The sequence below is a fragment of the Phyllobates terribilis genome, unplaced genomic scaffold (assembly GCF_046119375.1).
Source record: "Phyllobates terribilis strain yellow unplaced genomic scaffold, ASM4611937v1 Scaffold_13__5_contigs__length_258822181, whole genome shotgun sequence".
Lineage (NCBI taxonomy): Eukaryota > Metazoa > Chordata > Amphibia > Anura > Dendrobatidae > Phyllobates > Phyllobates terribilis.
Genome location: NW_027362773.1, coordinates 154,719,502 through 154,735,074, shown reverse-complemented (window position 1 = coordinate 154,735,074; position 15,573 = coordinate 154,719,502). Strand labels below are relative to the sequence as shown.

Below are 15,573 nucleotides of genomic sequence, written 5' to 3'. Positions count from 1 at the left end.
TGCAGATTGTGCATGCGTTTTTCCTGCAGAATACATGCGGATCCACATGCAGATTCACATGCGTTTCCGCATGCAGATTGACAAGCGCTTTCCAGGCGATGTTAGCATCACCTGGAAAGTGCTTGATAACTAGGTCACACTATATAAATCCATGCAAACAGCATGGATTTATACAGTGTGAACCGAGAGAGTGTATATACTTACCTCCGATGGCCCGCGCTGTCCTGCTCAATCTGTTCTCCCTCGCCGGCAACTTTGAATTGAAAGACCTGCCGACGTCAGCGTCACGTGACCCGTCACATGACTCTGACGTCACCGCAGGTCCTACAACTCACTGCAAGTGCCGGGAACCAAGCGGGAGCGCTGTGCGGGCCGACAGATGGTAAGAATACATTTATTTTTTATTTTATTCTTCTTTTACAGCTTTTTTAATGGTACCTGGGTGTGGAGGAGACTCTCCTCTCCTCTACACCCGGGTACCATCCGCACATTAGAACGCACCAATTACGCAAGTACAAATGCTGTCTTGCGGAATTGGCGCGTTCTAATGCAAGTCAATGGCGGCGAAATCGCCGCGTTTCCGCAAAATTAATTGACATGCTGCGGATTTTTGACCGCAGCGTTAACGCTGCGGAAAAATCCGCATCATGGGCACAGCACATGCGGATTTCCATTGGGGAACATTGCTTCCCTTCTACCATGCGTTTTTCATGCGTTTCCGCGGCGTTTACGCAACTGCAAAAACGCCGCGGAAACGCATGAAATACGCATCGTGTGAACACAGCCTAATACTCAAGTTCATTTTAACAGTGATAAAATCATAGTAAATTATTTATCTATACAATATTATCTGTTTTGCATTTACACTAGACAAGGCTATTGTCCTAGAAAAGAAGAGCAAAAAGAAGTAATTTTCTATGTCAGGATGTTTTTGCTTTCCTTTACATCAATGAATTGTGCCTTTTTATTTTTTCCCCATACGACATTTGTTCTTTTACTGTAAATTGTAAAATGAGACTTTTTTTTTTTTTTTTTTTTCCTCCCGTTTAGAATTAAGGTGACAACTGCAACTTCTCAAACTTTTTTATTTTTACACGGAAAGATAAAACAAAACATAAACTTCTGCTATTATCCAATAATTGATTTATTATTTTACATGATGTATTACTGTTACGAATCAGAGGCGAAATATCATTTCTGTAATCCAGACAGGTTATATCACTCTGCAAAGGTAATTGTCAGGCAATGTATAAGGTGCAAGTGACTGCGCCGTAGTGACCCCACTGATCACTAAAAGGGCCCAGCCGAGTTATGGGGAGGGGGGAGAACAATGATGGCTACCCCTGTGTGGTGCTCCATTGTTAGTTTTGGGCAGCGGGGTCTATCTACATATAATTACATACAGTCCACTATTCTACAACACTCAGCTCATTGTTACACAATTATAATCATCTGCTTTATACACACACGTGAGCCACCCGGCGCCGCACACGTGAGCCACCCGGCGCCGCACACGTGAGCCATCATGCGCCGCTCACACGCGGCAGGAGATATAAATGTCTTTAATGCGATTGACCAATGTACTTTTCAAGTCCGTCAGTGCATCCAGCCCTTGCACTTTGCTGTTCCGGCCATAGATGAGTTGTCTGAAGGATTCCTGCTCCAGCAGTGGCCCCATGTTTTGCAGGAAGAAGCCCTCGCAGTATAACGCCAGCTCGGGAGCATTGTGGATCTGCAGAAGAGAACAAGAGAATTACCGCAGATTAAACCGAATCGCCAGCTAGGAAACCATCAGCAATGTGCCGGCGTCCTTGGTTACACTAGAACAGACCGTCATGTCATAAATGATTAGGGGTCTGACAGCGGAGACCTTCCCCCCCTCGCCAGTGCTAAGAATGAAGCAGCTGCAGTAACTTCACCACTCACCCCTGCACAGCAATGGTTCCCACTGCGCAGGGGAACTGCAGCAATTGTGTTGTGGCTCCGTATGCAGCTGGAAGAATGGATGTAGAAGAAATACCAACATTGCATCCTTCCATCTTCTAAAGAGGTCAGACCCTCATAGATTGTGATGTCATGACAGATCGGAGTGACGGTGACCCCCTACATCTGTCACTCATCCGGTGTGGTGTCTATGGTGCTGAGGCTGCTCCACGCGGATAATATGGATTATAGAGTGGCGCGGTTCTTACACAACTGTACAGGCAGCCATTGCAGCTGGGGCATGACTGAAGGCGGCCATCTTTGCATCTAGAGATCGTCATGTTTATTATATACTGCAGTGTGTAGTTATCAAATGAACGAAGGTTCACAGAGCTTCATTTTTAACATTTTCAGTGTATATTTAGGAATTATAACAAAAATAATTCCCTAAATCACCGGTCGGCATTCTTCGACGCTAATGTGAAACTACAACTCCCAGCAGACTACATTGTCAGCCCCCGCAGTCCCGCTAAAGAGCCGGTTTCCCTTTATGGATGGTTTCGGCCTTCTCATTATAGTATAAAACAGTCTTGCTGCCCGTAGCAACCAATCACAGAGCAGCTTTAGTTTTTCTACAGCAGCTTAAGAAATGAAACCTGCGCTGTGATTGGTTGCTACGGGCAACAGTTACTATCTGTAAAACATGAACTTTGATTAATCTGGTGTAATTTTTTTCCTCAGAATCTGACATTTCCCCCCTCCGCTGCCTACATGTCCCATGACACAATTTAGAGGGAGGACCGGGGCACAGCTTCTAATTGCGGCGGCCATGTTTGGAGCCTTACCTTGGCGTACTTGTAGATACTGACGCAGTTGTCTTGGCCGATGTTCTGAGCGCAGACGATCTCGCAGTGTCGTTGCAGGGCCTCCAGCTGGAAATGGCTGGCCGCAGAGAGGAGCTGGAATGGAAACGCCATCATTTAAGATCTAAGGGTCGGAGATGTCGTCCATATTTGCCAATAGAGATTATTATCCTCTACGCCTGCGGACCCTGCGCCTACCATCCTAATACTACTGAAAAAATCCAAAAATAGCAGCCGCAGATCGCCCATTAGGTTTCACTTACTGATTCAAAATGGCCGTCCCTGTTTAAGACAACAGGAAGTGCGGCCAAATTGGTTGTCATGGTAATCGGAATATAGAGATTTTTACTAAATCTTCCAATTGTAGAGATTTTTTTTCTCCATATTGGCCTGTTAGACTACAAATAGGCCAGCGGACCCCAATAGGGCCGATTATTTTTGATTAAAGGGGATTGGGTCCAAAGTGTCGTGTGAATGAGGGTTTACATGCTGAGAGGTAGAAATCCATCTCATAGAAGGGCCGGGGCCCACAGGACCAAGGGCGACCCATTCAGGTCAGGTTACAATTAGTGACACTCGCGCTATATATATATATATATATATATATATATATATATATATATATATATATATATATATATATATTATATATATATATATATATATATAGCACAGGCTCAGGCGTTGTGTTACAACAGCCAGCACCCGGGTAACTGCAGCCGACAAAATGAACTCCGATCACAGCAGTTCAACTGCTTAGATGGTGTTGTCACAGTCAGCGGCATCAATGTGGTTAAAAAACGAGGGTGCAGATTGCTGTCCCCCTTCGTTCTTTTAAGGCCGTGTTCACACGCTCAGTATTTGGTCAGTATTTTACATCAGTATTTGTAAGTCAAAACCAGATGAGGAACAATCAGAGAAAAAGTATAATAGAAACAAGTTACCAATTCTGTATTTATCACCCACTCCTGATCTTGGCATACAAATACTGATGGGAAATACTGACCGAATACTGAACGTGTGAACGTAGTCGTCTAGCAAAAATCCTGGATTATTGGATATTTATAATCAAAACCAGATTAAAGAGTTTTCCTGTATTTCCCTCGGCATGGGCACTCACCTCCAGAATAGATGCGGTGGGCACTTTTATGGTCTCCGTGCCCCCATAGTACAAATACTGCATCATCATCTGCAGAGAGAAGTGATCATCAGCACAGTTCAGGATAATGTGACTGCAAATCAACAGCGGATCCATTGACAACAGTTAGCTTGTATCTGTATTCTGTTACCATGTATACACATTGGTCTGCATAGGAACTGTATACACAAAACGGTTGGAAAAAAAAAAAAGAAAGATATCCAGTATTTATAAAAACAGCAGCACTCCTGTCCATGGACTGTATGTTATTCACTGCAATGGTGTTGATCTGCAATACCGGACACTGCCTACAGATAGGGGTGGCGCTGTAACAGGTGCTAGTGCTAAGTTATTTTCAGGATATTCATAGAAGTGGACGGCGAGAACTAAGCACAAGCGGCAACCACTCCACTAACAACGGCCATAAAACGGGTTCCTCCTGTTTCTATGTTGAGTCCTCCATACCACTGACATTTCACCTGTCAGGGGTGGACACACCATTGGGGCCCATGAAGTACAGGGACCCTCGTCCACCTCTAAAGCAGAAGCAGCTTCTGTCACAGACACATTATTGGACGGTAAAGGGCCCATATGCTTCTATGTTCTTGCAGATGGACCCTCTTCTGTCTGTGTCCACCCCGGTCACCTGGACATTGTGGCCCGCAGAAGTCACATCACCGTTGATACTATTGATGCGCCATCCATAGAGGCACAGATAGGGTTTTGCAGTGGAGTCTCTAGCTGGTTTTGGGTCCCCTAACATTAAAGCACACCCCCCCCCAAAAAAAAACATTTAACCCCTATCCATAGAATAGAAGTTAACTTCCTTATCGCTAGGGGTCCAACCGCTGGGACCATTCAGTCTTGGGATCGCTGGGGTTCCCAGCAGTTGGACCCATAGCAATCTGTAAGTTATTCCCTATCAGAAGGTTAGGGAGTCTTTTGGGGGGGGCTGAGAACCCTTTTAATGCCTTGGGAGTGAAAACCCCTCCACTTAGACTACATTTCCCCTGCAGGAAAGACTGCACCCGGAGCGACGATGTCCTGCGATCTCTTCTCCAGATTGTGTTCACGTCTCCGTATGGGACGGTAATGATCGCTAACTTTTCCCCTTGGGTTTCTCCATCTGGAAAAATTGTCTGTACATTGTTAAATAAGGGCTGATAACTGCAAGATACAGGAGACCTGCAAATCCCATCAGTTTCTGACTGAGCAGACGAAGCTCCTTCCGTCCGATGCTCACACGGATCTCGCCGCGTTCTTGGCGTTGGTGCTAATGGAGATGTGACGAGGCCAAATCTGCCGGCAGTAACTCATCTCCCGCTTCTGTTCTCTCCTCAGTGACGGCCACATGGCAGCAACAACACATCCTGATCTGCTAATGCCATCTCCGTGCGCGGCAGGGACGCGAGTTCTGCACTCGCTGCAGTAGAGTTACAATGGGGTCAGTAGGATCGTAGAACGTTAGAGTTAGAGGGGACCTCCAGGATCATCGTGTCCAACCCCCGGCCCAATGCTGGAGTCACTAAACCATCTTAGACAGACAGATGTTTAAGAAATATCATCCACAAGCTGTAGAGAAAATCTGCACCGGAAGGTGACAGTCGATGCAGATTTTAAATCTGCAGGACATCTAATTATGCCGCGGATTTTGACGGTGAATTTTACCCTTTGCAATGGGTGAAATCTGTGGCAAATCCAAAAATGCAGTTGTCAGAGTTTCAGAAAAATATTTAGATTTGAGAGTCCTCAGTGGTTGATACCTGTTAATGGCTAACTGAAAAGATGGTAACAAATTGCAAGCTTTCGAGACTACTCAGGTCTCTTCATCAGGCATAGTATAACACAAAATCTGAAGAGTCACATATTTATACACAATATGGCACAGAAATAATGCAATAGATGAGACAGGTGATGAAAAGCAGAGCTATTACTATGGGAGAGAGATAAACAGTTCTGGCTGTAAATATTTTAGCAGTTCATAGATAAGGACTGTGAAAGTTGTATTGTTAGGTGCAGTGTTGTGATGACCCCACAAGTCTGATGGGCACATTCCTTAGTTGATGTAGAATGACATAAATCCATGCGGCACATTCATTCCTGCTCTGAAGGTGCCAAAGTCACCATGAGTTTATATTCCGAGACTCTCCTTTCTCTCTGAGATTTGAAGTTACCTTTTAATACCAGTAATTTCATGTCTTTGATGCTGTGATCAGGGGGAAAAAAATGCTTGGCTACAGGCAGATCTATTTTTTTTCTTTTATTGTGTGGCGATGATGATTCATCCTTGTTCTAAGTTTTTGCCCCGTCTCCCCTACATACAGACCCCCTGATGGACATTTGGTACATATAATTAAGTACACTACATTAGATGTGATACAGCTGAAAGTACCTGGGATCTTGTAGTCCTGATGTGAGTTGGGTATCATCATCTTGTCTGTGGTCATTATAAACGGACAGGTTTTACATTTTTTCTGGTTGCAGGGAAAGGTTCCTGTAGCTGGTGGAGATGACAGAAAGCTTCTGACAATGATGCTTCTTAGATTTGGGGGCTGCCTGAAACTCAGAAGTGGGGGGTCTGGAAATATGGATTGTAATCGGGCATCTTTTTGTAGTAAGGGTTGTAGTTTCCGTGCAGCTCTCCTTAGCGCCTCCAGATTTGGATTGTAGGTGACGACTAGAGGCACCCGGTTGCTTTCTTGTTTGGTTTTGTAATGTAGGAGATGATTTCTTGATATTCTGGTGGCTCTTGTAATCTGGTTCTCAATTGTTCTCGGATGGTAGCCCTGTTTCAAAAAGGTCTTTCTGAGGCCATCAAGGTGTTTGTCTCTATCCATAGGGTTGGAACATATCTGATTGTTTCTGATGGCTTGGCTGTAGACAATAGAGTTTTTTATGTGTTTCGGATGGAAACTGTCCCATTTAAGGTATGTAGGACGGTCGATTGGTTTCCAGTACAAGGATGTCTCTATTTCATTGTTCTGTAGCTTGATGATGGTGTCCAAAAAGTTAATTTCAGTCCAGGAGTAGTTGAGTGTTAGGTTGATGGTGGGATGAAATCGATTAAAGTGTTCATGGAGCGTCTTCAGCTGTTGCTTAGACCCCGTCCAGATGATTAAAATATCGTCAATGTAACGATATTTGTCCTCATATTGTGTATAAATATGTGACTCTTCAGATTTTGTGGTATGCTATGCCTGATGAAGAGATGTAGTCTCGAAAGCTTGCAATTTGTTACCATCTTTTCCGCAGCGGAAACGCATTAAAATTGCTTGTTAAGAGGTCTGCCATGTTTCCCAATGATAATCGGCATGTGCTGTGCACATGCTGCGGAAATTTCCGTTGCGGATTATCACTGCAGAAAAATCCGCAGCACAACCATTTCTCGTGCGATTTCACGGCGAAATCGCCACCATTGACTTGCATTGAACTGCGTAACATCCGCATGCCTACATGTTGACATGAGGATGTTATGCGGTTCAATGCGTTGGATGGCACCTGGGTCTGGAGAAGAGGAGACTCTCAACTGACCCGGGTACCATCGTACCTGCAAGTTAAAAAAGAATTTAAAGTAAAAAAAAAAAAAAAAAATTCATAGTCACTTCTCCGGCGGCCCCCGGTCTCCTCCCGGCCGCGATCCTCTCCCCTCGGCGACCCACGGTGTACTGGCAGGACCTGCGGTGATGTCATTTAGTCATGTGATGGTCACGCGACCGCTGTCGTCAGCAGTCAGGTGATGGTCGCGTGACCATCAGCTGACTAAATGACATCACCGCAGGTCCTGCCAGTACACCGTGGGTTGCCGAGGGGAGAGGATCGCGGCCGGGAGGAAACCGGGGGCCGCCGGAGAGGTGAGTATACAGGTTTTTTTTATTTTTAACTTTATTTCTTTTTTTTTTTTAGTAAGGATGCAGCATTTGCAAGCAGAACTCTCTGGTCACACAATATAAATCCATGCCGGTTGTATGGATTTATATAGTGTGACCAACTTGTCAAGCACTTTTTCAAGTGATGCTCAAAAAGCGCTTGAAAAACCACATGCATAAAAGCATGTAAAAACGCTTAGAAAACGCTGAAAAAAAACGCATGTAAAATCTGCATGTGTTTTTTCTGCCAGGGAGAGGAAAAAACGCTCAGGAAATTTCGGCTTGCAATTTGCATCGTGGGCATATAGCCTATCAAAACAGAGCTTCAGAGAAATTAATATTCTGCCTGCAGCTGCCACTAGGGGGAGCTCCCTGCATACGATTTATAGCTGAAGCTCAGTAATGATACAGTACGTCCTATGTCCCTATCTATACTGATGATGCACCACACAAGACTTATGGTCTTATTCCTTATGCACCATCTACATTTCCATTTCTCACTTTATAAATCTACTTACTCCATTTTTGGCATGAATATAAATGATTTTTTCTACACACCTGGAATACACTGTATTTTACATCTGTGATCTCAATCGTTGTGACACACGAGTCCTCCTCATCGCTTGCATTGGTCATCAGAGATTTAAACCTGCAAAAGTAATAAAACATTAGGATCTGTGAGAGCCAGATAGGATGAAAATGCTTGAAAGGCTTTCCATGCTTATTATGACACCATGATAGGAGCTACCTGCAGCCACCAGTAGAGGGAGCACCCTGCATGCAGACGTATACAGACGAGCCATTAGCTCCCCCTAGTGGTGATTGTGCAGAGTCAGGATTACCTGTTGGAGGCAGTGACCAGCAGAACCTTGTGAGCATAGAAGAGCTTCCCTTCTACCAGGAACGTCACATCTGACATCTCCTTGTTATTCAGGAAATGAGGATCTGCGGGAAAACGGTGTCAGTAAGAGCCTGGTCAGCACTGGATATAACAGGTGGAGAGCTGCTAAAGCGCACACCATGGAGAATAATAGGCCGGACACAGATCTACTGACAACATACCACGTGTGTGGTCGTGGAGAAACGTCATTTCATCTTCCTATTATTCCTTATACATATCGCCAATATATTCTGTGGTGTTGTACAGTTTAGAGAATATGGCCAAGAAAAGAGCAAGAAACCAACCTTCAATACATTTATGGGTAACTTACCCAAACGTGCAGGAAGAGTCTTCTGCATCTCTGGGATTTGGGGCACTGGGCTGTCTCCATAGCAGTGTGCAAAGATGGAGGCCACCTGCTGGGTAACTGCATCACTCTGTCACATAAAGCACAGCGCAGGGATGAGAAGCCCATCACAGGGACCAGAAAACAGAAAAAATATCATTGACAGTGTAAATACAGAATTACTCTACATGAAAAGTCAGTGACGGCACTAACATTACATTACTGATCCTGAGTTACATCCTGTGTTATACTCCAGAGCTGCACTCACTATTCTGCTGGTGCAGTCACTGTGTACATACATTACATTACTGATCCTGAGTTACATCCTGTATTATACTCCAGAGCTGCACTCACTATTCTGCTGGTGCAGTCACTGTGTACATACATTACATTACTTATCCTGAGTTACCTCCTGTATTATACTCCAGAGCTGCACTCACTATCCTGCTGGTGCAGTCACTGTGTACATACATTACATTACTAATCCTGAACTGATTCTGAGTTACCTCCTGTATTATACTCCAGAGCTGCGCTCACTATTCTGCTGGTGCAGTCACTGTGTACATACATTACATTACTGATCCTGAGTTACATCCTGTATTATGCTCCAGAGCTGCACTCACTATTCTGCTGGTGCAGTCACTGTGTACATACATTACATTACTGATCCTGAGTTACATCCTGTATTATACTCCAGAGCAGCACTCACTATTCTGCTGGTGCAGTCACTGTGTACATACAATACATTACTGATCCTGAGTTACATCCTGTATTATACTCCAGAGCTGCACTCACTATTCTGCGGGTGGAGTCACTGTGTACATACATGACATTACTGATCCTGAGTTACATCCTGTATTATACTCCAGAGCTGCACTCACTATTCTGCTGGTGCAGTCACTGTGTACATACATTACATTACTGATCCTGAGTTACCTCCTGTATTATACCCCAGAGCTGCACTCACTATTCTGCTGGTGCAGTCACTGTGTACATACATTACATTACTGATCCTGAGTTACCTCCTGTATTATACTCCAGAGCCGCACTCACTATTCTGCTGGTGGAGTCACTGTGTACATACATTACATTACTGATCCTGAGTTACATCCTGTATTATACTCCAGAGCTGCACTCACTATTCTGCTGGTGGAGTCACTGTGTACATACATTACATTACTGATCCTGAATTATATCCTGTATTATACCCCAGAGCTGCACTCACTATTCTGCTGGTGCAGTGACTGTGTACATACATTACACTACTGATCCTGAGTTACCTCCTGTATTATACTCCAGAGCTGCACTCACTATTCTGCTGGTGCAGTCACTGTGTACATACATTACATTACTGATCCTGAGTTACATTCTGTATTATAGTCCAGAGCTGCACTCACTATTCTGCTGGTGCAGTCACTGTGTACATACATTACATTACATTACATTACTGATCCTGAGTTACATCCTGTGTTATACTCCAGAGCTGCACTCACTATTCTGCTGGTGCAGTCACTGTGTACATACATTACATTACATTACTGATCCTGAGTTACATCCTGTATTATACTCCAGAGCTGCACTCACTATTCTGCTGGTGCAGTCACTGTGTACATACATTACATTACATTACTGATCCTGAGTTACATCCTGTATTATACTCCAGAGCTGCACTCACTATTCTGCTGGTGGAGTCACTGTGTACATACATTACATTACTGATCCTGAGTTATATCCTGTATTATATTCCAGAGCTGCACTCACTATTCTGCTGGTGCAGTCACTGTGTACATACATTACATTACTGATCCTGTACTGATCCTGAGTTACATCCTGTATTATACTCCAGAGCCGCACTCACTATTCTGCTGGTGGAGTCACTGTGTACATACATTACATTACTGATCCTGAGTTACATCCTGTATTATACTCCAGAGCTGCACTCACTATTCTGCTGCTGCAGTCACTGTGTACATACATTACATTACATTACTGATCCTGAGTTACATCCTGTATTATACTCCAGAGCTGCACTCACTATTCTGCTGGTGTAGTCACTGTGTACATACATTACATTACATTACTGATCCTGAGTTACATCCTGTATTATACTCCAGAGCTGCACTCACTATTCTGCTGGTGCAGTCACTGTGTACATACATTACATTACATTACTGATCCTGAGTTACATCCTGTATTATACTCCAGAGCTGCACTCACTATTCTGCTGGTGGAGTCACTGTGTACATACATTACATTACTGATCCTGAGTTACATCCTGTATTATGCTCCAGAGCTGCACTCACTATTCTGCTGGTGCAGTCACTGTGTACATACATTACACTACTGATCCTGAGTTACATCCTGTATTATACTCCAGAGCTGCACTCACTATTCTGCTGGTGGAGTCACTGTGTATATACATTACATTACTGATCCCGAGTTATATCCTGTATTATACCCCAGAGCTGCACTCACTATTCTGCTGGTGCAGTGACTGTGTACATGCATTACATTACTGATCCTGAGTTACATCCAGTATTATACTCCAGAGCTGCACTCACTATTCTGCTGGTGCAGTCACTATGTACATACAATACATTACTGATCCTGTACTAATCCTGAGTTACCTCCAGTATTATACTCCAGAGCTGCACTCACAATTCTGCTGGTGCAGTCACTGTGTACATACATTACATTACTTATCCTGAGTTACCTCCTGTATTATACTCCAGAGCTGCACTCACTATCCTGCTGGTGCAGTCACTGTGTACATACATTACATTACTAATCCTGTACTGATCCTGAGTTACCTCCTGTATTATACTCCAGAGCTGCGCTCACTATTCTGCTGGTGCAGTCACTGTCTACATACATTACATTACTGATCCTGAGTTACATCCTGTATTATGCTCCAGAGCTGCACTCACTATTCTGCTGGTGCAGTCACTGTGTACATACATTACATTACTGATCCTGAGTTACATCCTGTATTATACTCCAGAGCAGCACTCACTATTCTGCTGGTGCAGTCACTGTGTACATACATTACATTACTGATCCTGAGTTACATCCTGTATTATACTCCAGAGCTGCACTCACTATTCTGCGGGTGGAGTCACTGTGTACATACATGACATTACTGATCCTGAGTTACATCCTGTATTATACTCCAGAGCTGCACTCACTATTCTGCGAGTGGAGTCACTGTGTACATACATTACATTACTGATCCTGAGTTACATCCTGTATTATACTCCAGAGCTGCACTCACTATTCTGCTGGTGCAGTCACTGTGTACATACATTACATTACTGATCCTGAGTTACATCCTGTATTATACCCCAGAGCTGCACTCACTATTCTGCTGGTGCAGTCACTGTGTACATACATTACATTACTGATCCTGAGTTACCTCCTGTATTATACCCCAGAGCTGCACTCACTATTCTGCTGGTGCAGTCACTGTACATACATTACATTACTGATCCTGAGTTACATCCTGTATTATACCCCAGAGCTGCACTCACTATTCTGCTGGTGCAGTCACTGTGTACATATATTACATTACTGATCCTGTACTGATCCTGAGTTACATCCTGTATTATACTCCAGAGCTGCACTCACTATTCTGCTGGTGCAGTCACTGTGTACATACATTACATTACTGATCCTGAGTTACCTCCTGTATTATACCCCAGAGCTGCACTCACTATTCTGCTGGTGCAGTCACTGTGTACATACATTACATTACTGATCCTGAGTTACATCCTGTATTATACTCCAGAGCTGCACTCACTATTCTGCTGGTGGAGTCACTGTGTACATACATTACATTACTGATCCAGAGTTATATCCTGTATTATACCCCAGAGCTGCACTCACTATTCTGCTGGTGCAGTGACTGTGTACATACATTACACTACTGATCCTGACTTAACTCCTGTATTATACTCCAGAGCTGCACTCACTATTCTGCTGGTGCAGTCACTGTGTACATACATTACATTACTGATCCTGAGTTACATTCTGTATTATAGTCCAGAGCTGCACTCACTATTCTGCTGGTGCAGTCACTGTGTACATACATTACATTACATTACTGATCCTGAGTTACATCCTGTATTATACTCCAGAGCTGCACTCACTATTCTGCTGGTGCAGTCACTGTGTACATACATTACATTACATTACTGATCCTGAGTTACATCCTGTATTATACTCCAGAGCTGCACTCACTATTCTGCTGGTGCAGTCACTGTGTACATACATTACATTACATTACTGATCCTGAGTTACATCCTGTATTATACTCCAGAGCTGCACTCACTATTCTGCTGGTGGAGTCACTGTGTACATACATTACATTTCTGATCCTGAGTTACATCCTGTATTATACTCCAGAGCTGCACTCACTATTCTGCTGGTGCAGTCACTGTGTACATACATTACATTACTGATCCTGTACTGATCCTGAGTTACATCCTGTATTATACTCCAGAGCCGCACTCACTATTCTGCTGGTGGAGTCACTGTGTACATACATTACATTACTGATCCTGAGTTACATCCTGTATTATACTCCAGAGCTGCACTCACTATTCTGCTGCTGCAGTCACTGTGTACATACATTACATTACTGATCCTGAGTTACATCCTGTATTATACTCCAGAGCTGCACTCACTATTCTGCTGGTGTAGTCACTGTGTACATACATTACACTACTGATCCTGAGTTACCTCCTGTATTATACTCCAGAGCTGCACTCACTATTCTGCTGGTGCAGTCACTGTGTATATCCATTACATTACTGATCCTGAGTTACATCCTGTATTATACTCCAGAGCTGCACTCACTATTCTGCTGGTGCAGTCACTGTGTAAATACATTACATTACTGATCCTGTACTGATCCTGAGTTAAATCCTGTATTATACTCCAGAGCTGCACTCACTATTCTGCTGGTGCAGTCACTGTGTACATACATTACATTACTGATCCTGAGTTACCTCCTGTATTATACCCCAGAGCTGCACTCACTATTCTGCTGGTGCAGTCACTGTGTACATACATTACATTCTGTATCCTGAGTTACATCCTGTATTATACTCCAGAGCTGCACTCACTATTCTGCTGGTGCAGTCACTGTGTACATACATTACATTACTGATCCTGTACTGATCCTGAGTTACATCCTGTATTATACTCCAGAGCTGCACTCACTATTCTGCTGGTGCAGTCACTGTGTACATGCATTACATTACTGATCCTGAGTTACATCCTGTATTATACTACAGAGCTGCACTCACTATTCTGCTGGTGCAGTGACTGTGTACATGCATTACATTACTGATCCTGAGTTACATCCAGTATTATACTCCAGAACTGCACTCACTATTCTGCTGGTGCAGTCACTATGTACATACAATACATTACTGATCCTGTACTAATCCTGAGTTACCTCCAGTATTATACTCCAGAGCTGCACTCACAATTCTGCTGGTGCAGTCACTGTGTACATACATTACATTACTTATCCTGAGTTACCTCCTGTATTATACTCCAGAGCTGCACTCACTATCCTGCTGGTGCAGTCACTGTGTACATACATTACATTACTAATCCTGTACTGATCCTGAGTTACCTCCTGTATTATACTCCAGAGCTGCGCTCACTATTCTACTGGTGCAGTCACTGTGTACATACATTACATTACTGATCCTGAGTTACATCCTGTATTATGCTCCAGAGCTGTACTTACTATTCTGCTGGTGCAGTCACTGTGTACATACATTACATTACTGATCCTGAGTTACATCCTGTATTATACTCCAGAGCAGCACTCACTATTCTGCTGGTGCAGTCACTGTGTACATACATTACATTACTGATCCTGAGTTACATCCTGTATTATACTCCAGAGCTGCACTCACTATTCTGCGGGTGGAGTCACTGTGTACATACATGACATTACTGATCCTGAGTTACATCCTGTATTATACTCCAGAGCTGCACTCACTATTCTGCGGGTGGAGTCACTGTGTACATACATTACATTACTGATCCTGAGTTACATCCTGTATTATACTCCAGAGCTGCACTCACTATTCTGCTGGTGCAGTCACTGTGTACATACATTACATTACTGATCCTGAGTTACATCCTGTATTATACCCCAGAGCTGCACTCACTATTCTGCTGGTGCAGTCACTGTGTACATACATTACATTACTGATCCTGAGTTACCTCCTGTATTATACCCCAGAGCTGCACTCACTATTCTGCTGGTGCAGTCACTGTACATACATTACATTACTGATCCTGAGTTACATCCTGTATTATACCCCAGAGCTGCACTCACTATTCTGCTGGTGCAGTCACTGTGTACATACATTACATTACTGATCCTGTACTGATCCTGAGTTACATCCTGTATTATACTCCAGAGCAGCACTCACTATTCTGCTGGTGCAGTCACTGTGTACATACATTACTGATCCTGTACTGATCCTGAGTTACATCCTGTATTATACTCCAGAGCAGCACTCACTATTCTGCTG

The 15,573-nt window shown here is 43.6% G+C and overlaps 1 protein-coding gene across 1 annotated transcript in view; it reads right to left on the bottom strand.

The window, feature by feature from the left end:
* Nucleotides 1-1,057: 1,057 nt before the first annotated feature.
* ABTB2 (ankyrin repeat and BTB domain containing 2) overlaps nt 1,058-15,573 on the bottom strand; it is a 149,452-nt gene continuing 134,936 nt past the window's right edge. The window contains exons 12-17 of the mRNA XM_073658782.1: nt 9,002-9,107; nt 8,633-8,735; nt 8,349-8,439; nt 3,907-3,975; nt 2,769-2,882; nt 1,058-1,732 (exon numbers count right to left, since the gene is read on the bottom strand). Coding sequence (XP_073514883.1) covers nt 1,535-1,732; nt 2,769-2,882; nt 3,907-3,975; nt 8,349-8,439; nt 8,633-8,735; nt 9,002-9,107 — 681 coding nt within the window. The 3' untranslated portion in view covers nt 1,058-1,534. The remainder of the gene's footprint in view (nt 1,733-2,768; nt 2,883-3,906; nt 3,976-8,348; nt 8,440-8,632; nt 8,736-9,001; nt 9,108-15,573) is intronic.